The sequence below is a fragment of the Perissodus microlepis genome, chromosome 15 (genome assembly GCF_051167445.1).
Source record: "Perissodus microlepis isolate ML-2025 ecotype Zambia chromosome 15, ASM5116744v1, whole genome shotgun sequence".
Lineage (NCBI taxonomy): Eukaryota > Metazoa > Chordata > Actinopteri > Cichliformes > Cichlidae > Perissodus > Perissodus microlepis.
This window is the reverse complement of record NC_140475.1, coordinates 23204985-23231561: the sequence shown is the minus strand read 5'-3', so window position 1 is coordinate 23231561 and position 26577 is coordinate 23204985. Positions and strand designations below refer to the sequence as shown.

The window sequence follows — 26577 nt, the reverse complement described above, 5'->3', positions numbered from 1 at the left end:
CACGTGCAGTGTATGCTGAGCTGTCACCTGCTGCCTGATTTCCACTATAAGTTGATTAAGTAAAGGGAAAAAGTGCAACAGAATAAAGAAAATGAAGTGACCGATGCTCAAACTTTCCTGAGTAAGTCAGTAAAAGGTGGAGAAAAGCAGGTGAAAGTAGCCTGTGTGAATAATGGCATGGTTTCAGCTGTCAACCATGTTTGGGGCTTAAAGCCTGGCTGATTGATTTTAACATCCTGCACTTCAAATATTTACCCCATGTTCAGCAGCGCTCTTTCCACCTGAGGCGTCACCATGTACACTAACATGTTCATTTCACTCCATCACCCCCCTCCCCTCCCGCCAGCCCCATGCCAGTCATGATTTCCACGCTGCCATACTGATAACAGCTTCGCCTCCGAGATCTTTGTCCCAGCCTCCTCCCGATGTCGGCCCCGGGATGATTAATCAAATTTAAAGCACCTGTTCCCTCTCTGTCAATACGGGATCATGTTACGCAGTGCCGTGGTCATTGTGTGCGGCAAAGGTGAGGCACCTCCAGCGCGATAAGAGCGGCTGCACCTGCTCCACCTCACATGCAGATGAGATGAGAGCTTTGTTCATCTGATTACCTCATCTGGTTAATTCCTGCAGTATTCAGATGGATGCATCTAGGCATTTAATTTTTCCAGTATATGATAACAGATGAAGGGTTTTTACATATAAAGTAAAGCTCGGTTTCAATAAATGTTGACCTACAGCAGCTGCGTGAGACATCAGCTTAAAAATCACTGTTTGTCTTATCTATTTTAAAAGTTAATAGAACAGACAGATATACATGCAAGCAATAATATGAGATTTTTTTCTTCATGGTAAAGGCTAGCCTAAATGAACATGACATGATCTTATCTTCAAAATTAAAGCGCACATGGTACCGGCAAGTCAGTGTCATCACCAAAAAGCTGTCACAGACTTTTCAGAGCCAGTGTGCTGCTCATTTCATATTCATTTACATATTCAAACAGGATGTCCCAGTTTATATTTATAAATGTAATATAATGTAGAGAACAGTAATGCAGTCTGTTCATACTTTTTCTTAATCATCTTTCAGGTAATAAAACTTGCTTAAATTAGCTTTAGATGACTTCTCAGGAGTAGTATGTGTGGAAATTGTTGGACCCATGTTGGTTTTTTTGAGTGACCGTATTTGGACCAGAGGGTGGAGTTCATCTAATTCTGACAAACTTGTTATCAGTCTGCATTCATAAACTACATGGATGTAACACACAAACGCACACCTGTCTGATAATTAGTGCAAAATAGCAAACCTGTAAAATACTGGAGTTTCATTCAGCAAAACAAGCACAGGCTCAGTTTGCAATAATATAATATAATCAGTCATAACAGCCATACCTCCATACCCATAATTCCAGAATCCAGTTCTGACAAAATTCCTACTGGGAAGTTTTTATGCATAAAAGTATCCAAAACACTCTTTTTGCACCAGTTTTTAAACATGCTTTTTTAATACTGGTAAATCATTTTAACCCAGACATCTGGGGATCGACTCACTTTGGAGCTTGCCTCATGTGGTCGTTAGTGGAACTGCAAATTATTGCATGAAATTCATTTTGTTTTTCAGCATCAGTGGTTGCTGCATGATTTAACCTAGTATTACCTGCAGCAATCACACAATATACATAACATATTGACTCGAAGGCTACTTTATCTCCAGTCAAGCAAAAAATAAAAAATAATGAGCCTGTGCATTCAAATTTAAAATAAATACAAATTGACTTTTACTGCTTACATAAGTTCCTGAGATGAAACCCTGTTTCCGACATGCTGTACAAAGACCAAATGAAAAAAATGAAAAATACAGTTACACCCATCTATTTTGGAGCACATTTTTCAGGTTTTAACTCTCTGTACAAAAATATTCAAATAACATGAAAGTACACGCTCTCAGCTTTAATTCGAGGACCAAAATGTGGCATTAATTGTTTAGTAATCACAGACATTTTTATAAATAGTCTGTACTCAGAGGCTCGTGCAGCTGGAATAATTGCAGAATGTGGTTTGGCATTGTATTGCTAAAATTAAAATTACCCGGAAGGCTGCATACACATGGTTTAGCTTCTGCGGGATAGTTTTCATTCACAATCATGTTACTAATTAACTTAATTAGTTGTTCCATTAAGTGTTTTTAAGCATTACACACCTCTCAACCTTTTTTGTAATATGTTGCTTCAAAACAAAAGCTTGGTATATACTAAATTACCAAACACAATTCAAAACCAAACTGCAAAGTTAAATTTTTGTGACTTTTTCATGCTTCAAATTTTTTCAGTGTGTGGCTTATTTATCATATAAAATAAGCAAGGCTTCTTTCGTTTTCCTCCCACAGTCAAACCTGTGCCAAAACACCTCTGTGTATGTGACAGATGTTGGGCTCACATGCCCTCATGGAAATTTATTTAAATATCACACAAAGGTTAATTCCACCCATCCCCCCCCCCCCCCCCCCCCCCCCACACACACACACACACACTTTTTTTCTTTTACTTTTTTTTTTTTTGCTCAGTGTTGTTTTCATTCAATAAGGTGCATTGTGGGGCCAATCTGTTTAATTATAGAAAATGAAGGCGACATTAGCTGCCTCAGATCACAGTGAGAGGAGGCGAGAGAGACGATTGGCCTTGGAGAATTGGGAAATTGGAACGGCGTGTTCGACCAATTCCCGTGGGACGCTTTTGTGATTGTTGGAGAAAAGGGTTCCTTAACTCTCAGGTCACACATTTGATCCCTTCCCATCCCTGCGGGCTTTCCATTTTGGCTAAAATTAAATGTGCTTTGCACGAAATGTTATTCATGCTACTTGTTATTATACGCTTATGCAGGGAGGCAGGACTCTGCATATTTTGGCAGATTGCGTGTCAGCTCATTGAAATTCTTCTTCCCATGAAAAAAGATGTATAAAAAGTTCATATGCTGTTGGAAATTTGCAGCATTTAATGTAATTTCCTTTTTCCTTTTATGCAAGAAAATCCCTTTGCTTTGAGCCGTTTCTGCTCAAACGCTTGTGAACTTTTTTGAAAACTGGTGAAAAGCATGATTGATGGCGTGTCCATTAAGTTTCACACAGCGCAGACATTTAGGGCCTAAGATTCAGCACGAGTCGCGCTTGAATGTCACAGAGTATAAAGAGAAAAGCTGAAAGTTTGCAGGCTGATGAGGCGCCCTGATGAAATCTGCTGAGCTGTGAATGGGAGAAATTGGACAGGTCGTTATGTAATGATAAGTACATTTGCTGCATTTATGTAATTTCCTGAAAATGGTGTCAGTCGTTCTGGGAGTGATGCGTCGCCTCCAGATAGGGTAAACGTGACAGACCGTCTCCTCTCTTTGTTTCTCTTAGGCACCGTTTGCTCTCAGCCTCGTCAGCAGAAAGTTGACCATGGAGCCAAAGGTCACCATTAATACCCGGATCGTGCTGGTGGGAGCTTCGGACACAGGTTTAGCTTTCCTCGAGGTGCTTTGTTCCTGGTGAGTCTGCCTCTGAACTAACTCCAGGATTGATTGCGGCTGTACTTTCTAAATTTGTGGCAGGAGTGACAGCGTTTTTCCTTTTTCGCTCTGATCCGATTAGCTGTTTGGTGTCCCGGGGCAAAAATTTGCTCAAGCCCTTATTAAGCCTCTCACAGAAACCTCTCACAATCTGTGCATTGTGTATGTACCTTATCATCTGCAAGTCCCCATCAAGCACAGAGCACACAGCTCTGCTGCACACGGCACACAGCTTCATTAGCTGTTGAGAATCTCACCTATACACTCAAAGTGCTCCCAAGAGTTTCTGTCTGTCGGGTAGTTTGTGGTGAACAGGCGGATGTAAATGTACCACGTACAAGTGTAACCAAAGCCCGATGTATACAATATTGTTCCTTTGTGCCACAGAGTGCCACTGTTGCCACCAACATGTGACATATTCCTTCATGAATCATTATAGTCATATTCAATCTGACCATACACACCAGCCGGTTGCCCCAAATACTCACAGGATCAAATATGGATTAATCCACCTCTAAAAGTAGTTCCTGATAAATTTATCATGTTTACTCATGTTTAATACAAATTGATTGAACTTTTAAAGTTGCTCTTATGGCATTGATTAAACTGCTAAAATTAATTTGTGTTTAAGATTACATATTCAAAATAGGTCGCAGTGGATGTGTCCATATATGTCTAATAATGAAAGTCTGTGTAAATGGCACTCAGAATCATCAAGTGGCGCAACCTGTAGTACAAACACTTAAACATGCACCACATGTTTCTGAATCAATAACTGTCTGCAGACAATGATGTCTGCTATAAGCACAAACAGGTCACACTGCATGTGGCAAAGAAGAAGAACACGGTGATGATGCAGGTGCTGTAATAGAGATCTGGCAGATGTTATAATGAAACGTGTTTAGGCGCCCGAGTAGCCCAGAGCCTCTCACTCGAGCTTCTGTTTCATTTCTTTATCGCCTTTCATGCCAGGAATCCAAACCTCTGGAAATGTCACTTGACTCCAGCTCAGGCGTCTTCTGTTTGCCTCTGTCCTCGCTTTCTGAGATTAACTGCTCCAGCAAATAATAATAAGAAGCAGAGGACTGCTGATTCAGAGCCAGCTGATAGCTGCCAGGCAACCAGGGTTGTTGTTTTGAGAGAGCGAGATCTCTCAGCGCTCATAGTGCCGGTGAGGCTGGCACTGCGGCGGTGCCGGGGCAGGCGCACGCAGCTGTCTGAGGCCTGGCATTCAGCGGGGCCAGAGCCGTCCCCCTTTAATTAGCCACTCCACTGTTTCCCCCGTCAGGATCTGCTGCAGCGATCTGTGTTTGCTGTCACTAATGAGTTGACTAATGAGGCAGTTAGTGTCTACTGGACTAATGGTGAGGCGGCAACACATTTAGAGGGTGAAAGATGGGTCAGTTTCGGCCTGCGAGGGGCCCCCCTTATCAGCCCTGCCCAAATGTCCACCCCCCTCCACACCAACACAGATTTCCTTGTGCTCATTGAGTCCCCCCCCCTCCATTACTGGCTGGGACAGGGTCAGGCAGATAAAGAGCTCTGCGGCGGCTCAGCCCTCTGCTCACCGCGGTCAGACTGCAGGGTCACCACAGCTGTCTGTCACCGGCAGATAACAGAGCAAATCCAGAGCTGCTGATTTTGTCGCATCCAGACGCCAGTAATGGGCCATAATGCTTCAGCGCTGCAACAAAAAAATCCATCTTCTGGCACGGATTGACAAGAAAGTTTGACTGTGGTCGCTGTCAGATTGTTGCTGTGTTATTGTGTTGTTGTTATTATTCGCATGTTTATGTCAGAAAGCAACGCTTAAACCAATGCTGACACAAAGCACGGAGGCATTTTTATCTGATCTAGCTATAAATATTGTTTGCTGGGAAATGTGTTTATTATGCTAATATCTACAGGTCAGTAATGTAGAACTTTTAAAGGAAAGAAAAGTTACTTTAGGTGATTCATCAAATCATTTATATTTTTACCTTTTTGTTTGTTTGTTTTTTTCTTCAGTAGATGGAAGGTCTCTCAGCTTGCTAGTTATCACATTCCAAATTACAGTTATAGCAGTAACTTTATACCCAAGCCTCAATAACACAAGCATTTTTTATATGCCTAAATGCTTCCTAGCCTAACATTCACATTTTAATCAACATGTCAGGACTAACTCATAGTTCAGTATCTTTGGCATGCAAACAGGAGCAGCCAGGGATCAAACCACCAACCTTCTGATTTGTAGATGACCTCTTCTACTTTATCATACTATTACCTGCTCGTTAGTGTAAGTAATGTGCTGGAGGTTGAACGCCTGCTAGCAGCTAACTGCCAGTGACAGAGCGACTTGCTGGTCTTGTGTGGATGCTGATTCATAAAAACTGGAATTTTGCTTATTTCGCTCATTTTTCCACCCCCATAGGTTGGCATTTGAGTACCACCCACTAAGATGGAGCAGCAAGGTTTATGACTAATACTGCAGTCAGCCTACAGGTGTGATCTGAGACCAGCTTTACAAAATGTGCAGTATAATGAGTCATTTAATGAAAGCATTATATAAAAACCAGCAACTTTTGGCTCACGTCAAAGTGCTAAGCAGATTTTCATTCAGCTGACCAGGTGGTGTCTTTGGAATCAGCTTCTGTTTATTATCTCCGTGGAGCTGTGGTGCAGGATATTTAATAGTACCTGTAATATTTTACAGGTAAAATAAGCACCCAGGAAAGTCTGTTTTTGGTTATTTGGCTGTAGTTGTAGTCCTGTAACAATCCTGTATACCAGATATAACCTTAAAGTACCTCTTCAATATGAGGAACCAAGCACAGCCATCGTGTGTTTACCACATGCCTCACTGCATGTATCTACTGCTATAACTGCTCACTAATATGAAACAACAGCCTTCCCATGTACAATCGGTTTAGCAGCATTTTGGTGTCTGGTGTTGTCAATGTGCGCCGCTGGGCGTTAATTTAGCAGGAAGCACAGATAAGAACAGAACAGGAGGTGATCAGTGTCAGGGTGATAAGGCTGGACGCTGCGAGGTACACACACACACTTTGCTATTCACTGAGCGTAGGAGCTGGAACTGCTGTTATCAGCTGTGTAATGTCCTGTCGGCCACAACAAAGGAGGCCATTTGCATCACAAGAGATGGTTTATACTGTCAACAGTAAACTCACAAGAGCTCAGACGGCTCCGGTTTTTCATGCTCAGGAACCACAAACGCATCAGCAGGCTGGAGAATGTGCACCTGAGAAGGTTTACGCTTTGTAAACATGCCTACATTGGTAAACAGAGGGATTTTAAAAGGTTTATGATTTATGTAAAAGCACCATAATATGTCATCTCAACAGTGTACTGAATTTTGAATTAAAGCTAAACTCCTGAGCTGCTTTTTTTTAGCCCCGTGTAATTTACGTTTGTCAATCTTTACAAACGGAAACTTGTCAGCGAACTGAGGATAACCCCCCCCCAAAAAAACAAACAAAACCAAACCAGACAGTGTGACAATGGTATAAATAGCTGTTTTCAGTTCAGTACATTCAGATCTGTTATAGTTTCTATTTTGTAGAACTTGTTTTCTCGTTTGGATCATGGTGTCAGGAGTCGGCTTTAAATCAAGCTCAAGTGTATTAAAAACGCAGTGTCCGCAGTAAATGAGCTCCTAAAGGTGCAGGATGGGCTATCATGACAACGTTTCAATGCACCGCCGTTTCAGTTCATAAAACCATTCTGCTATGTTTGTGTTCTCAGGTTAAAGGTGGATATCAGTCTGCTGTTTGCGCAACAGTTCAGACACAGGCAACATTTTTCAGTCTAATATTGGCGTTGCAGTTTCTGTGTCTACATACATATTTAAATAACCGGTTAAAAAACACGACCCATTATACAACATCCCAGTTTCAGTGTTACTTAAGTTTAGTTATTGTTAAATTGGTGTTAAGCAGTTTTGTTACACTTAGATAGCACAGAGGATACTTAAATTTGACAAAAGTATACTAGAGGTGTGCTACAAGGTGTCTTTAGCTGTTTGTGTATCCACAAGCGAATGTCAGGAACATCTGTCAGTCAGTGGTGACACACCCACACAGACCTGAGAAGAAGACTGATTAGCCTGAGTAAGTGAAATATGGAAAGGTTGTTATTCCTCAGGTGTTCAAGACATTTAAACATTACGATAAAGGTAGCTTTGAGCGCTGTAAACTAACTTTCTGGATAAATAATGTCAAAAGAGTAGAGAAAAAATAAAAAAGCTTCACTCTTGTCAAAAGTAAACATGTTAATAGACATGCTCATAGCTCAGTATGCAATACTCAGTGCTTGCTGCTATTGTTATCCAACCACTGCACTTCCATTTTGCTGCTACTCGGCATCTAAAATGTCAACTGTGTCATTGTATCCTTGAATTTCCCAACTGTGGGACCAATAAAGGCTTTGTTGTCTTAGCTTATCTATGATTCTTTACCTGGCCTTATATTCCCGTAACACAAAATCATCACTATATCAACTGAGTTATGACTTTTATTCCATATTTTCTTCTTTTTGTGGCTAGCTTTAGTCTGCTTTTCTAAATGTTTTTATACATCTGTGGACAAAATGGAAATTACAGTCTTCAACAGTTGTTTACACACATTTTTGAATCTTTGGCTGATTTTTTCAAAAGTCTAAACATAAAAACCCAAAATGCAATTCAAAAATGTTATTTTTTTTCCATTTCTTTTTTTTGTGTGTGCATCAAAACGGCCCAGACACACACCGACATATAAATAGCTCTCCCTGCCAGCCAACAACACAATGATCTGCTCAACACAATACACTGCTGCACACTGATCAGCAAGTTCATGCCTTATTCATTTTCACTCTATGTTGTGGCAAAAGGTGTATATATATATATGTATACATATATATATATATATATATACATGTGTGTGTGTGTGTGTGTGTGTGTGTGTGTGTGACAGGGAGAGAGAGAGAGATGTTTTTGCATGCATTTCACATAAAATATAACAGGAGAAAATTGAGAAAAGCATTCAGTATTTTCTATAAAATACTTAAATGTGACAAAACAGTGCAAAATGTAAGACTGTAATAACTGGGCAGCATGGTGCCTGCTGTTCAGTCTGGCCTAACTACCTCTACATCACAAGCAGTGCTCACTGTGGCCGACGAGCCAGGAAAGAATATTCTGGAGAGAATGCTTCTCCGCATGCATCCTCCACTGTTTACGTGCGTGGGAACAAGGGTCACACACCTTCCATAGCCATGCACAAAGAAGCCCCTTCAGTTTGGTTTAGGAATAGGGAATGTGGTGGGAGGTAAAGAATAATAAATCGTGGCTGGCCGATGAATCAATTGTGAACCAGAGCAGCCTGGAGGAAAGTCACGTTTTCCCAGTGTCTCCACTGTCCTCTATTTTCCTTTAAAACAGCAGAAATCACGGTTTTGCTTTTATACCTCTTTAATGTTCTAATATCTAAGTGAGGCATTAAAAAGCTAGTGATTAAATACCATCAGATGGGGGTAAATAAAGTCCCAATGATTGAAATAAACAGTATAAAAATGTGTTATGTTATCTAGAATTTCCAGTTTCACACACTTAAAGTAGTAACATGAGTTTTATGTTTCAGTGATTGCGTTTCCAAAAGCTGTGAAGTCCTTCCCAGCGTCCTCCTCTCACTGTGTGTTCGCAGCATTATGTGGAACAGCACTCATGCTTTTCGCTGCTGTTTGTTCTCTCACAGCCCTCACCTGAGGTTCAACAGCCTGACCCTCATTTCAACACACGGTTTCCCCGGCGACTACAACCACGAGGACGCTGGATTTCTGTCCACAAGGTGAGTGAACAGAACAACATGCACATGAAAATGGAAAACCTTGTCGTGCCATCTCGCATTCCCAAACATGTTGGATATATATCGACATACCATCAGACAGCTGGAAAAGCACCAGAGTGTGATTATTTTAAGTGTAATTAAACTCAGTTAAAAACAGTGTTTTAGAAGGAAAAATGTAAACGCAACATGACATTATTATTATTTCAGAATATTATGAAAGAAACTTTAAAAGCAATGCTATTTGCCACTATGTGAGGCAACCTCTTTCACATTAATGAATCAGACACATTTGCAGATTCTTGTACACGTTTCCAAGTTTCAAGTTTTATTGTCATGTACAGATAAACACTGTAGCCACATTTATCCATAATGAAAGTCTTTGGCTCGTTCTCCTCAGCTTTACATGAGCATATAGAGAGTGTGCAGTTATATTGAGAAGAAAATAACAGAAAATAGCAGTGGTAGTAATAAAATAATAATAACAACAATAAAAAGGAGAGGAAAAAAGTATTAAATATTAGAGAATTTAGTTGGTATTTACATTTAAGACAAGTTGGTATTTACAAGTTTGTGCAAGAGTATCTGCAGGTTGTACAAAGTTGTGCAGTGAGCATTTAAGTAGCATTTGTTGAAGTGACAGTGTGCAGAGTCCTGTAATTGTAATGAGTGTGTAGTGGTGTCGTGTATGGAATGTCAGCAGTTCAAAAGTCTGATGGCTTGTGGGTAAAAACTGTCCCTGTGTCTGGTAGTGTGGGTCTGGATGCTCCTGAACCGCCTGCCGGACGGCAGGAGTGTGAAAGGTCTGTGGCTGGGGTGGCTGGGATCAGAGAGGATCCGCTGTGTCTTCCTAATGCAGCACTGTCTGTAGAGATCCGGCATGCCTGGCAGTTCAGTCCTGATGATGCGCTGTGCTGATCTCACCACCCTCTGCAGAGCTTTGCGGTCCAGAGCATTACAGCTGCCATACCAAGTGGTGATGCAGCCAGTCAGAATACTTTCAGTGGTGATTTTCAACTGTGATTTCCACAAACATTAAGAACATTTGTACACATTTCTTTTTAAATTGAGCCGAATTCTGTGCCAGAGACCGGCCAACAAACGATGACAGACACCGACATTGTCAGTGCATATTAGAAATACAGATTTCTAACTGAAAGTGCATCATCATCATTGTGGAGGCTTGTATTAGAAAATTAGCATTAATATAATTCTATTAGTTTAAGTTTCTTCTTCTGATCTTCATGCAGTCATGCCTACAGCAGCAGAGACTTGGCCCAGATCCCAGTGCGTTCCTTCATCAGTGTGGTGACGGGGAAGTTGGTGGGCATCAGAAGGAAGTCCAAATACGTCCTCTTGTCCAGTGGGGAGAAGGTGCCCTACGACCACCTCATCCTCTGTACTGGCCTGCAGTATCGGGTGAGATGATTGGTTCTTTTAATGTGAGTTGTAAAAAGTCTTTCCTCTGACAGCAGAGCTGTTGCTGCAGTGTGAACAGGGTGAAAAATATTTCCGACTTATATGTGCTGTTTGGTTAGAGAAAATAGCAGAAAACATCTCATTACAATGCAGTCACATCCACCTGCACCACCCCCACTACACACACAATAATAACCATGAATCAGAATGATCAACTTTTTTTATAAATTCAACAAAAATTGAAGCATGAGCTTTAGAGAAGTGTTTTTAATCATAAAACAGTTGTATTTCACTGCATTAGATAGCAGAGGTGTCCCTAATAAAGTGCTCAATGAGTGTTTTCAGTAGTTTTTTTTTTTTTTTTGCTTAAGCATCAACAGGATTCACAGACTACACTCAAGCCATACCTGAGTTACAAAGAACAACAACATAATATGACGTCCTTGTGTCACTGATGTTCCTTTGCATTATAATTTAGTTCTAACTTTAAGAGGAGAAAAAAGCTATTTATAGCTCTTTAAAGCTGACACAGCTGCAGCACTTAGACAGGTAAAATAACAACAAAATGTTTGTTTCTGACCTGAGGCTAAGAAATGGGCAGGAAAAAGACAGGAATTAAAACCATAGACAACACACAAGAAAAAGCCAACTGTCAAAGTAAAACAGGAAACATACAAAAGACAGAATAAACAGGGAAAGTTTAACCGAGAAGGCGCATACATGAGAGAGGGGAGAGAACAGACTGGGGAGATTAATACAACAATGGAATGAAAAACAGGGACCAGAACTCAATAATTTTATTTGAAGCTCACAAAAAATAAAAAACATTGTCAGCATGAGAATAAAATCAAAACAGTGATCCAAATCAATAAATATAAAAGAACCAAAGCTCACGAACATCCCCACACCCTCAGACCACGACAGCAGGTCTGTCACACTGTCCTGTTATATGATTGTTGTCCATGCTGAAGGACACTTTGTACATAATGGTGACGCACAGCATTCCTTTCATGATGTCTCCTTTTAACTGTTTGCTATTGCATGACTGAAATGTAAGAAGTTAAAGAAATGAATTTAATTTGTTTTGTGTGTGTGTGTGTGTGTGTGTGTGTGTGTGTGTGTGTGTGTGTGTGTGTGTGTGTGTGTCTGTGTGTGTGTGTGTGTGTGTAGGTACCGTGTCCCACTGGTGTAGATGTGAGCCAGCCTGTCACAAACAGCCAGCTGCACTCCACTCACAGCAGATACACTGGGCCCGTGCCCTCCAACCTCTTCACCCTCAATGACCTCCACGACTGCATGGCTGCTCGCCGCTGGCTCTGTGCCAACTTTTTGGAGCTGGAGGGTAAATGGAAAGCCTCGCCTACACACACACACACAGAGAGAGAGAGAGAGAACACCTAAAATTAATCTGTAGTAGTATGTCATTACTCAGCCAGTCAGTGCTGAAGTGCCCCGGTATAATTAGCAGCTAATTAGCTGCAGAGAAATCTTTCATCTCCGTGAATCAGGTCGGCCTCTTCCATCCATTTTCCATTATCATATCACTTTCTGAGAGCCGGGCTTTTCAGAGCAGGGAAAATGCACAGTGTCATTAAGCAAAATTAATCTGCTCTCTGAAGGAATTGTGCAGTGATCTAGAGTGAGGCTTTTATACATACTAATTAGCTGATTCCAGTCATAAAGGAAAACCATTAATAGATGCAAATTGCAGAGACAGACCTTTGCAGATACCATGTTTATTTCCATATTTTAATAATAACAACAGAAGGAAAACAAAGAGTGTATGTAAATCTCAGCCTTCGAGTGTAGGGAAGTTTCTCTGATTTGCCACAAATCCAACAAAAATAGAAAAAACAAAAACATTACAGTTGATCTTTAAACATTTTATTACCCTGCTCCAGCAATGTTCATGCAAATGGTATCATTTTTAATATAACATGCTCGGTTCATTTCCACCAACACAGAGATTATTAGCACTTCACAAAGATGTCAGCAGGGACAGTTGTTTATATAACTAATGTGTCCTGCATGAACATGACAATTAATATTTACGAAATGAGCATGTGCAGCTGTAAGCTATTAAATATAATGTTTCCTCTGTTTCCAAGTAACAAAACAGCATATTGTGATATTTATGAATTCATGAAGCCATATGAACATGTGCAATGACAGAAATCCTAAAGCTGACATGCTAACTGAACGTATTAGTGTGTTCACAAAATTAGGAAAAACACATCCAATGAGAAGGAAAGACTGCATTTAACGGGATCTATTTTTTGTGCATACTAATCGATGTTTGATGACTGAGGGTCTGTTTACAGTGTGTTTTGTGTTGTTTTGGTTTTTTCTCAGAAGCAGGGAAAGTTTTAATTTTTTTAAATGTTTATGGTCACCGAGAGTTGAAAATTTTTGACCTTCTGGGAAAACCCAGCTGTCCAATCACAGTTTAGGAGGGGCAAGACAAAAACTACACTGTCCAACCATTGAATGCTAAGCAACAATGGAGGAGACGTTAGTACTGCCTGTAGCAAAATTAAATCCCCAAACTACCAGAGTAATTATACGGAAGATCATGATTAAAGTGGCATTTTGTTTCCCTGTGGGTGTAACAGTTAAGCAGCAGTCAGGTGGAGTGGAGTTCATGCAACACTTTACTTTTGTGGATATCGTGTATCATAGCAACCAAAGGAGCTCAGCTGATAAAACACTCCCAACCACTCCTAGCTGCATTTTGTTTGTGTATTTGTGTGAGATGGTCAGAGTATGTGGTAGTTTTCCAAAACAAACTACTGTGTTTGTGTAAGCTCTTTACCGTCAATAGCAATGATATTAGCAGCATGTGATCATGGCTTATATAAATCTAACTCATCTTACCGCAGCTCTCATTCAGTACCATGGACAGAGGCCATGAACAGCAGCCTGTGAAAGCCTTCAACTCCTCCTGTGCTGATAAAACTAGACAAGAAAGGCATTTCTGAACTTGCCTCAGATTATACTAAAAGCAGATTAAATGTAGCAACTTCAATTCAGTTTTAATTATATCGCAATATAATAATATGAATATATATAAATATATAAATATAATCACAAAAACAGTCACCTCGAGGCACTTTATATTGTTAGATAAAGATTCAACAGTAATACAGAGATAACCCCAGCAATTTGATTCTGTATTTAACAGGAAGCCAATGAAGAGAAACCAATATAGAGAAGAGAAATATGCTTTCTAGTCCCTGTCAGTACTCTTGCTGCAGCATTTTTGATTAACTGAAGGCTTTTCAGGGAGTTTTTAGGACATCCTGATAATAATGAATTACAGTAGTCCGAGCTAGAAGTAATTAATGTATGAACTAGTCTTTCAGCGTGACTCTGAGACACGCTATTTCTAATTTTAGAGATATTATACAAATGGAAGAAAGCAGTCCTACATATGTGTTTAATATGTGCATTGAAGGACATATCCTGGTCAAAATGACTCCAAGATTCCTCACAGTGTTACTGGAGGCCAAGGTAATGCCATCTAGATTAAGTGTCTGGTAAGACACTAAGATTTTATAGGGCCAAGTACAATAACCTCAGTTTTATCTGAATTTAAAATCAGAAAATTAGAGGTCATCCACGTCTTTGTCTTTAAGACATTCCTACAGTTTAACTAATTGGTGTGTGTTTTCTGGCTTCATGTATAGCAGTGGTTCCCAAACTTTTTTTGCTAGACCCCCTTTGTTTTACAAGAAAAATGTTGCCCCCGCGCGCACGCACACGCACGCACAAACACATCCTCCAACCACACACACCCATATTTTGCTCCATTGCGGTTTATTTCACACCTCAAACATTTTAGTAAACAATTAAGCAAATACAACTAATCTGCAATAAATTACAGGTATAATAAAATAAACTACTAACTCTTTTACTCTACGTCCACACCTGCACGGGTATTTTTGAAAACGCAGCTGTTTCGTCCACACCTAAACGGCGTTTCGAATCACCGAAAACTGAGATTTTTTGCGTTTATGTGTGGACGAGGAATACAGAGTTCGTCACGCAATGTTAAAGGTATGTGCCTTTTTTCACGTCACGCTGTGCGCCGTTATTGTTTACATGAGATGAATTGCAGAACGGCAGATAGAGACACAATACTGTTAATCTGACTATCTGCAGGTTTTACACGCTTACACATGCAGTTACTGTCCCTCCATTTAGAAAGGCAGAGGCTCACGGTGTGATTATTTTACCTGTAGTTGTTTTTCCCTGTGTAATAATATTCAACATTGCTATCAATACATTTTTCAAAAGATGCCTCTCTGTGCAAAATGGGTTTAAAAACATAAACAATTGTAGGATACTGTTTGTCCGTGATTTGAACCAGAGGAACAAATCGTGGCAGGATCACCCTGATATTATTTGTATCCCACTGTAACTTTACTGTATAAAGAGCTAACATCTCCAAAATCAGAATCAGAATCAGAATCGTGTTTATTGGCCAAGTATATGTGCAGACACATACAGGGAATTTGGTTCCGGTTGATGGTGGCTCTCAAGCATAGCAATGTAAAACACACACACACACACACACGCACACACACACACACACACACACACACACACACACACACACACACACACACACGTGTCTATATATACACATTACACATACATACACAAAGCTGTGTAACCAACTATAAATAACGAATCTAAACTTATATACATAAAATACAGAAATGAATGAGGTGGAATGAATACTACAAAATGTACTACCAGCTGCAGTCTGGCAGTGGGAGCAGTGTGACAGGTCAACTGTTAAGAAGGGAGATGGCGAGGGGAAAGAAACTGTTCCTGTGTCGGGTGGTCCTGGTCTGCAGGCTTCTGTACCGTCTGCCAGAGGGCAGCAGATCAAAAAGTCTGTGTCCAGGGTGTGAGGGGTCTGTGATGATTTTCCCTGCCCGATTCCTGGTTCTTGAGAGGTACAGATCCTGGATAGAGGGCAGGGGGGTGCCGATGATCCTTTCTGCTGCCCGTACAGTCCGCTGCAGTCTGCTCCTGTCCTGTTTAGTGGCTGCTCCATACCAGACTGTGATGGAGGAGCACAGAACAGACTCAATGACCGCAGTGTAGAACTGGATCAGCAGCTCCTGTGGAAGACTGTACTTCCCCAGTTGTCTCAGGAAGTACATCCTCTGCTGGGTCTTTTTGAAAATGTCAGGAGTAGTGAGTCATTACAAGAAGTGTTTGTGAACTAAAAATCAAGAATGTGGGATACTGTTTGTCCGTGATTTGGAGAGCCCAGCGCTGCTCCCGATGCAGGGGAAAGACCTACCTTGGCACTTGTGCAGGTGAAACCAAAGGGCAGATTTGCTTCACCATATTTTCTAGTCTTTGGCTTAGAATGAAGTTGGTTTGGAAAAATATTCAGCGATGCTTCATCTCCTGCTTTGCGTTTGTGTGGGAGCCTTGACAAAAACCTGTCAATGATGCTAGCAGTGTCCAAGCATTTTTTTTTTCCTTTTCATACCGCGCACCTCCTGCAATGGCTCTGCGCCGCCCCCCCCCCCCCCCCGCCCCCCCCCCCCCCCCCCCCCCCAGGGGGCGGGCCCCACACTTTGGGAAGGTCTGATGTATAGATAAAGTTGGGTGTCATCTGCATAGCAGTGAAAATGTATGCTATGTCTTCTGATGATATTGCCTAAGGGAAGCATATATAATGTCAACAGAATTGGTCCTAGCACTGAACCCTGTGGAACTCCATAATTAATCTTAGTGTGTGAAGAGGACTCTCCATTTATATGAACAAATTGGAATCAATAAGATAGATATACAAACCACTGCAGCGCAGTACCTGTAATACCTACAGCATGCTATAATCATTCTAATAGGATATTATGGTCAATAGTATCGAACGCTGCGAAGGTCTAGCAGGACAAGCAAAGATATGAGTCCACTGTCAGAGGCCATAAGAAGATTGTAACGTTGACTAAAGCTGTTTCTGTACTGTGATGAGCTCTGATCTTCTGCAGAGGAATGGCTTATTTAAAGAGTTTCAGTCAGGTTTCAGGTAGCGCTTTACAACTACTCTTTCAAGAGTAGACTGGCCTATAATTAGCTAAGACCGCTGGGTCAATGTGACCTTACTTTGGTTTAATAACAGAGAGACAGATGATGGAAAAAAAAAAAGCTACCTCAGATAACACACAGTAGCATTAGCTGTTTTTCTTCACAGTCCAGGTGCAGTTGAATAGCCTGGAAGGTTCCTGACTGAGTGAAGTGACCCAGAGGTGTGGCAGCCACAATAAGAGCTGTTTGAATTCTGTTATTACTAAGCAAAGGTGCTTCTGTGCTTCCTTTATTACCTCCTGAACCATCTTTCATGACAGGAAAGGAGATAATAACATCCCATAATTCATACTGACACATCATTCCACCGTTCACTGAAACCATCAACAAAACTGACAAGTCACACAGATCATGTAAATGTTAATTAACATTGTGTTTTTTATTTCACGCCATAACCTGCTGATAAGCTTTGATTTTTCAGCAATAGGCTGGTAAAGCCAGAGCTGAACGCAAAACATCACGCTTCTGTAATAAAATCTGATTTTGTCGAGATGTAAGTCAAGATTATGAGCAATATTTATTGATCAAAGTGCTTTTATGGTTTGCTGTAGTTCAGGTTTTTTGTATTTCCAGCCTTTTTTCACACATCAGGGCTGTTACTTGTTACTTTTGCTCCCTTTTTAAAAAAATTTTAACCTCTGTAATTAAATTATATTTTCACCGGTGACCTGCATGAAACAGGAACAAAAACTGTAAGAGTATTCAACTGAACATGATTTGGAAGGCATCGGTTAACTCGATGCCTTCTAAGGTTGTATTTCCATATCACATAATTCACTGGTCAGGTCCACTCTCTGAGAGGTCTTAGCTTAGTTTGAGTCCATCCACACAGTCACAGGCTCACTGGACAGCAGGCAGTTGTTTTGATCTGTTATTTATTTGTTACATTTGCAAAAACATATTTGCAAATTGAAGATGATCATATAAATGCCCCCCAAAAAAATCTTTTGTAAGCACATGTTCTCTCTTTTCAAAACAATTGTATTGTTATTTTAATTAAAGGATTTTTCACTGTTAGCTTAGTTTTAGTATAACTAGGAATACTCTGTTTACGTGAGTTGCCATGAATTCACGCACATATAAAATTTCAGTTTGTGCTCTCTTTGTCTGTCGGACCTTTGGAATGAAGGTCCTGCGGTCGAGGTGCTGTCCATTACAAACAGCAAAGCACGAGGAGCTGAAGTACAAGGAAAACTCATTCAGATGCTCTCATTTGTCCTTGTGTATCTGTGGTTCAGAGTTCAGCAAGCCGAGGGCCTCTTGTAGAACAATGTGTAGCTTTTCCCTTCGTTTCCAAGGCCGTTTGTAAAACCTGAGCAGACTGAGCTATTGTCTGTAGACTGGAAAACATTGGTTTGAAAAAGAGAGATTATTTGTATTGTATCTTTGGACAATAACATCTGTTGTGCTCACAATTAGAAAAACATACAAGAGCTCCTAAATGGAGAAAAATCCATGTAAATTCATTTTTTGTTTTCAGAAAGCTGTTACTGCAGTTTTTTGTTTGGATCTGAGTCCTTTCATGCATCACGTTTCATGTCTCTCATTAATGAAGGGACAGCGGCTGATTTTTCACCGATTTCAGAGTGGAAGGTAACAACTGTGCTCCACTATAAGCTCTCAATAAATGTTGCAGTAATATAAAACTTTGTAGGTAAAGTTTTGCTGAGTGTGAATACAGCAGCTAGTGTGTGTTTTATGGATAGTTTCTTGCCTTTTAACAGTGAGGTCTGTCATGTCGTGAAGAGCAGCTTTTTATCGTTTAAACCATCGCTGAGACAGTTTAAGGACATAGAAAAAGTTTTCCATATTTTTATAACCTCTCAGTTGTTTATCCCTGTTTGTAGATCTGCTCCACAATATGTTAACATCATATTCTCCCTCCAAGTCCAACCTCTTGCATAGAAATAGAAGCTGATCGGGCTTCTTCTGTTACTGTTATTGCCGTCTAAGTGAAGTCCACTTCATGCCCAAGTCCACTGTCAACATTTCAACAATGATTTTTGTTTTATTCTTTTATTTTTCTCTAATTCTGTGTTTGTTTATTTTGTTATTTTTATATTATCAGTTCATTATATTTCTCTTTTATGTGATTTTCATGATTTGGTCATCATCATGTTTTGTGTTTCTCTTGCAGTCATTTGCACTGCCTTCTCTGTTGGTCCTTTTTGCACTTTGGGTTGATTCACACAGTTTTCAATAAAAATACTGACCAATATTTTGGTGCTTTTACTGCATCATGTGAGTATTTGTGAAGTTGGTTATTTCCTCCTGTGTGCTACATGTGATAAAAACATCCCGACCTGACTGTCCTGAAGCCGTCCAAAGTTCACGTAGGAAAACAGGCCAAGTACTCATATTTAAGCAGGTGTATCATGCGGCTTAGTAACTTTAACCAGTAACTTTTAACCATTAACCACCTCACATAAACAATGAATGTTTATGTATGTTTTTTAAGAGGAATTCTCTTTTCTGCCAAACCTGACATAGGGGTTTGTGAGTGAACTCTCACTATGAAACCTTTCCTTCTTTGCATCTTCTCAGATAACGCCATCGTCTACGGAAACAACATCGACATCTACACCACCGTAGAGACTCTGCTGAGCCTCGGCATTCGTGGATTTCGTATCCATCTTGTCCTCTTGCCTCCTTTGCCAGGCGTCTCCAGCTTCTTGGACTCATCTGTAGAAAAAGCCGTGGCGATGGCCATGGAGAACGCCATGGTCCAGATCCACCGTAACTGTGTGCTGGCCCAGTTTAACAATGGCAAACAACCCGACCCGCTCACATCGGCATCGTTTACCACTGATGCAGAGCCTCTCCATCTGCAGTGTGGAGTAAGTCAGAATTTCTGATGCTTTCAAAATCCACCGGATGCTTTCAGTGCTCATCCAGACGGGTTATTAATTCTTACAAAAAGAAATGATATCCAAACAATGGTGGGTTACTGGCCAAGGTGCCTGGTAGAGCTGGAAAAGCTTGAGCGGCTGAATTCTCCAGATTGTGGCTCTTGGTTGGATGTTAATTTCCCTCCTGGAAGCAAACTGTGTTTGTCAAGCACAAAATGATGTTGGTGTGTTTCCCATTTCCATGACTTCCATTGTCTCAGAAAGAAGATGATTCTGCTTCTGGGTTTGTGTTGAATTTTCTTGTTAAAATTCTGCTGTGTGCAAGGCCCTGTTGTCATTAGTCTGTGTGTATTTCACATGCTGTGGAAGACAGACACACAAGTATTTAGGAGAACAATGAATGCAAAACCCCAAAGTACCTATAAGTTTAATAAATGACAATTTTATTCCACCTCCAGAGTTTTGTTTTTTCAAAGAACATGTTATGGGTTTGTTTTATCATGGGTTTGTCATTGCAGCTTCATCACTCAGGCCTCTTGACTCTGAGCAGCTTGTGGACTTCAGGATGAATAATCATCTGTGTCAGTATTTAGTTTCCTGAAAGCCTCACCACTCGAAAGCCATCTTATATTTATCATCTTAATTTGGGAAGTTTAATTTCAAGCACAGACTGAATATGTTAAAAAATGGATGTGTATGTTTTGTGTTTGCAAAGTGAAGCTGTGGCTTTTAACCTGCATTCTTTGTAGTGGCCAGCAGGGGTCGACTCCTCTGTTCTTACAAAGACTTGCCACCGGTTTGTTCCCCATCTGTAGCTCGTATTTATCAGATATATATATACATAAAAGAAGAAGGGTAAAAACATCAGGTAGATGTTGGATCGTGTAAAGTGTGAATCCAATAAAGATTCCACCTCGAGACACGATGGCTCTTTTTGTCCTTTCAGGTGTTCATCAACCTCTCCAATAAAGGAGTCGACTACGACGCCTTCAACAGCTTCAACAAGTCCTTCCTGGTATTTGATGGCAGGCTTGTCATAAACTCCAGCTTCAGAACCACCAATTCGTCCATTTGGGCTGCCGGGCCTCTCACCAAATTCTCCCGCCGTTACTACATAGATGAGTGGACACATGCCAACTTTAACTCCAAGGAAGTGGGCCAGGACCTGGCAGCCATGATGCTGCCCCTGTTTGATCCAACCGTGGAGCCTGCCGAGGCGCCTCCACCTGAAACAGATCGTCTGGTACTGCTGTACAAGCAGGCCAAGATTCAAGGTCTGATTAGAACCGAGGTTTAGTTTTGATTGATGGATAATTTTATTGTAATATGTTCAGTATTTCTGAAAGCTTCAGAAAGCAGTAGCTTTAGCTTTAGCTTTAGCTTAAGGGAATTGCCTTAAAGGCAGAATAAGTTTGGAGGATTATTTTCAGCCATGAAACATGCAAAGGTGAGTAAAAGTAAAAATATGGGGCTGAAAATAATCAGAATGGGTCAAATTAGTCTTGAGTTGAGAAGAGTTAACAACAGCAAAAGATTTATTTCCATCTGCAGTAATAATAATAATGTATACTTTTTTGACCCCCGTGGCAAAAGTACTCTCTCTGAATTTGACCCATTCACCCAGTGAAGCAGTGGGGAGCCAATAAGCACGCGCACCGGGGAGCAGTGTGTAGGGACGGTACCTTGCTCAGGGGTACCTCAGGGTAACCGTTCTGTGGATTCGAGCCCCCGATCTTCCGATCATGGGGCGACCACTCCACATACTGAGCTATCCCTGCCCCCCCAAAAGTTTAGTATCTTGCACAAGGATATTTGGCATGTAGATTAGTGGGAAGCCAGGAATCGAACCACCAACCTTCCGATCAGTAGCTGACCTGCTCTACCTGCCTGAGCTACAGCCAGTAATTCATATTTTTTGGTGGACTTCTGATCAGGGACCTTCCACACAGTGGAGTTTTCAAACTTGGCAGCAATCTTGAAACATCTCTGGGCTCTTACACAATTAGTGCCATCCATCCTCTTCCACTTATTCAACATATATATATATATATATATATATATATATATATATATATATATAAATATATATATATATAAATATATATAAATATATATATATATATATATATAAATATATATATATATATATATATATATATATATAAATATATATATATATATATATATATAAATATATATATATATATATAAATATATATATATATATATATATAAATATATATATATATATATATATATATATATAAATGACAAATTAAAAAAGCATGAACATTTTTTTGTATCGAAAAAATATCGAACCGTGACACCAAAGTATCGAACCGAACCGTGAATTTTGTGTATGTATATATATATATATATATATATATATATATATATATATATATATATATATATATATATATATATATATATATATATATATATATATATATATTAGGGGTGCAACGATACACAAAATTCATATATATATTTTATATATATACATATATATATATATATATATATATTAGGGGTGCAACGATACACAAAATTCACGGTTCGGTTCGATACTTTGGTGTCACGGTTCGATATTTTTTCGATACAAAAAAATGTTCATGCTTTTTTAATTTGTCATTTATTAAAATTATAAATATATATTTTAACTCAAAAGTACAGTTTTTAAATTTAATGTTGCTGAAACAACAAAGGGATAAAATAATAGATCTATCTGATCGAGAAATCACTCATCTTTGGAAAAGAGAGTTTATTACAGAGAAATGGCTCTTTCCAAAATAAAAGCTATACTATACACTTCTTCTGGGCTATATTCTCAGCAGCATATTAAACATATCAGGTCCCCATAAGGAGAATCATGTGCTAACGGCTGTCTAAATGACTTGGGTAAAGTTTGTAGCATGCGTGCTTGTTGTTTTTGTCTGCTTCCACTTGTCTTTGCACTAGGATGATGTTGGCGTAAATGTGCAGTCATATTCATTTTATTCCCACTAGTGCTGTCAGCGTTAATCTGAAATGACGTTAACGCCACAACACGGCAAATCTCCGTTAACGAGCTACCGCGGATCGCCCCGTGCGTAGGGCTGGACGGCGTCAACACGTTAACGAGCAAACTGCACTAACGCAGTACTTCCCACCCTTGTAATTGAGCATTGCGTGGCACATCCGACATACTGTTTTACTTTTTTCCATGATGCGCTTACCATCAGGGTTATACGTCACATGAAAACCAAAATAGTTCCAAAGGCCAGATCTGAATGAGGGTGGGGGAGGTTCAATTTGCCATGTTGCAACGAGCTTAGCTTCTGTCTTGCTAGCTTGCGCTGCGTTCAGTGGATCTGCGCTCGACAGTGCAGTCTAGGCGGAGTAGTCGAACGCAGATCCACTGAGCGCTCAACACAGACAGCATCGTCAGAAGAAAAGTTGATAAAATAAATTAAAAATTTTGTATTGTTCGATACATATGCGTACCGAACCGAAAGCACTGTATCGAACGGTTAAATATCGATACGAGTATCGTTGCACCCCTAATATATATATATATATATATATATATATATATATATATATATATATATATATATATATATATATATACATACTTTTCAAAGACTTTCATCGGTAACACGTCCCTTGACGATGTGACGTTAAAATTCTCACTTTTGTGGTTTCGTTTACTGGTTCCCAACAGGAGCCAGCTCTGCCGGTCTGACCCTGTTTATTTATTATGGAAATGAATCTTCTTGGGAAACTACAACTGAACTGGTTTCTCAGTGTGCCCAGAAGAGCTGACCCATCTTAAAATTCCTTCACATTCATGGGCAGATCTCAGCTTTGCATATACTTTCAGGGTTTGTCGCTTCAGCTCGACGTTCTCCTCGCTGTCCTTCCTCCTGTCCACGCCTGTTGTCGCCTGCTTTTATCTGAGAGAATTCGTACCGCCAGAATGTTTTTCATTATGTGTTTGTGAAACATTTTCCAATCTTTCACCCACCCACCCAGCGCCGATGTTATTGTGGCGGACACTCGAATTATAGCTGGCGTAACAATGCCGCATTGTGCCGCAGCGCATTCACCGAGTGACCAAGGCCACTCGGCGGGTTACATAAACACGACAGCCTCTCTGCTTCGCCCTCCTCAGAGAGATGAAACACACGTGAACTTTTCAAAGGGATCTCAGCGTTCAGGGAGAGCACAGACGCCATATCAGCGCCTGTTATCTGAGTTCATTGTCTCAGTTGTGTTTTCCTCAGTGGGTGGATGCTAACAGTGAAATGCCTGTTATGATGTTTTTGCTGCTGTCCAATTTTCGAAGCCACAGAATTTTTCAGCACTGAAGCTAATCTTACTGGGATATCTCCCGCTGATAAGACCACAGGCTTTTCACTGCAGTGTTTTCTAAGTGTTGGTTTGTTAGATTATAAATAATATTTATCCTGCAAACAATTTTCTGATTAAATGCTCGTATTATAAAATGTGCATCAGAAGTTCTCTGAGGTAAAGCTGAGGTATTGTGAGTACTTTATACTGTTATAACAGCTTGGTAACACTCATGGAATAACGGGGTAATAAATAAATATCTGGACATATCTTAACGTGTGTCATGTGTTTTGCTCTCTCCTCAGGTGGTAAGCTTCCTGGAGGATATCACTACCTGCATGTGACCAAACCATCTCCAACAGACCTGACAGGCCCTAAAGTTAAACAGGTAAGCGCTCACTGCCCAGGAGTTCAATCTCTGGGTGTTTCATGTCAAACATGTAACCTGGGAATGATTATATTTATTAAGAAATTTAATTCCTGATTAACACAACATGTTCTGAAGTTATTTCAACTTAAAACCGAAAAGCAAAATGAAACAAGAAAGCAACAGGTTTCTTCCTGTTAAATGGGAGTTTTTCCTTCCCAGTGTCACCAAGTACTTTCTCATAGGGAGTCATCTGATTGTTGGGGGTTTCTCTGGATTATTGTAGTCTTTATCATCCAATATAAAGCACCATGCGGCGACTATTTTTGTAATTTGGCGCTATATAAATAAAATTGAATTGAATTGTGTTATTGAATACAACACACTTTTTTCTTTTTTTATTGTTTAAAAATTTATGTGGCCGTTAATCGACTTTTGTTTTTCAGATTATTAATCAGCTTCTAGTGTTTTTAGTTGATATTATTTTTAATTGACTATTCAAGTATTTTGATTTGCTTTTGAAGATTTGCATTATAACTTGGAACCAGAGATCAGTGCTCGTGTTCCTCCATCCAAAGTTACAGGACAGAGCGATTGTGACGGGACAGCCGGAGAGAGGCGACTACTTCTGCTTGCATCTTGACTGCTATGAGCTTGTGGAGACGCTCACCTGCTTGTCCCTGAAGCCTCTCCCCGTCTCCAATTACCTGAGTCTCTACATGAAACATCAGCAGCTGCTGGGCCAGCTGCTGAGCTGCTACCAGCAGGGCCTGATCCCTGATCTGTACAGGTGGGACAAACACTGACAAATACTGTTTTACTGAACATCTGCCCATATTATTTGTATACACGCTAGCCTGAAATATATATTGAATAAGTAAAAGCATAGCAGGTCAGTTTTAATTGAATTTATATAAAAACAAACCCCCAAATCATTTTTCACCAGGATTTGTGCACCTCCCCCAAAAATCTACACCTATGTATACACACACACACACACACACACCTGCTGGTTACTGCAAAGAAACATACAAATAAAATGCCAGATTTTCCAAAACTAAATCACAACCTCCCTGGGTGGTCTGTGCAATACAGAAAGTCATATTATGTCATTTTAAGATTCTATTAAAATGGCTAAAAAGGCCCCAACAGAACCAACACCATTCAGAGGTGTTTTACATCAGGCAGTAAACGCATATAATTTCTACTGGAAACCTTAGACTGACTCGTGTTTGGAGCCAGCCTCTGGTGGTCATTAGAGGAACTGCAGTTTTCTGTATTTTCATTTTCAGCCCTCAGGTTTGAAGCCTGTTTAACCTTTCAAAACGTCATTTCTTTTCCTGCTAACACGTGAAACTTTGTTAGTTTGAAGTTCTTTTTGCAGCCTTAGTAATACTGTGGTCACAGCAAGGCTGCTGGGATTATCTACATGACTGCAGGTGGAGGTCAAACCAAAAGCGAGAGCTCTTCGAGTATTTGTTGTTATCTTTAAGTGAAGAAGAAATATTTCCTCCTCCAAACGAACACCACTATCCTCGAAGGTTGTTTACATTCTGCTGCCGATGTCTTTTAGCAAACCACGGTTGTTCTTTAACTCTCACGCTTATACTTTTTAAGTATAGTCCCCAAACATATTCAAGGGAGCATAATCAGTTGCTCGCACTGTAAAAACAAATCCTTACAAGGACAAAAATAAAAATCCGATCTTTTGTCCAATGTTTTTGCTCGAGTCTTTGTCAGGACTGATGCAGCAGCAGGCGAACAAATGGCAAAACATCCCACGCTCTGATTAGACTGGCAGAAATGAGCAGTTTGGTGAAGAGCCCGATGTCTGGTTTCAGTATGTCGTAGACAGAATAATAAAGCAGCTTCGGCAGATTGGTGTTTCCTACATGGTTATTGTGTTTTATACAGCATTTCTGTTATTTTGTCCAGCCCTCTGCAGGAGTATAATTTCAGGTATGCATGTAAGTGACTGCAGAAGAACTCAAGCTGCTGTTTTTCACTTTTTGATGTGTGATTTTTGGCACTGAAACGAGGCAGACGGCAGGTGGGCAGCTGTGTAAAAACAGATGTTTTCATAACTGAGTTCTGCACAGAAACAAGCCGCTTTGACGTCATGTAACCGCTG

The 26577-nt window shown here is 40.2% G+C and overlaps 1 protein-coding gene across 1 annotated transcript in view; it reads left to right on the top strand.

Moving 5' to 3' along the window:
• The window catches only part of cfap61 (cilia and flagella associated protein 61), a 51596-nt gene that overhangs the window by 21335 nt on the left and 3684 nt on the right, over positions 1-26577 (top strand). The window contains exons 15-22 of the mRNA XM_084952756.1: positions 3398-3525; positions 9276-9368; positions 10616-10784; positions 11955-12126; positions 19440-19732; positions 20691-21018; positions 24385-24467; positions 25025-25236. Coding sequence (XP_084808882.1) covers positions 3398-3525; positions 9276-9368; positions 10616-10784; positions 11955-12126; positions 19440-19732; positions 20691-21018; positions 24385-24467; positions 25025-25236 — 1478 coding nt within the window. The remainder of the gene's footprint in view (positions 1-3397; positions 3526-9275; positions 9369-10615; positions 10785-11954; positions 12127-19439; positions 19733-20690; positions 21019-24384; positions 24468-25024; positions 25237-26577) is intronic.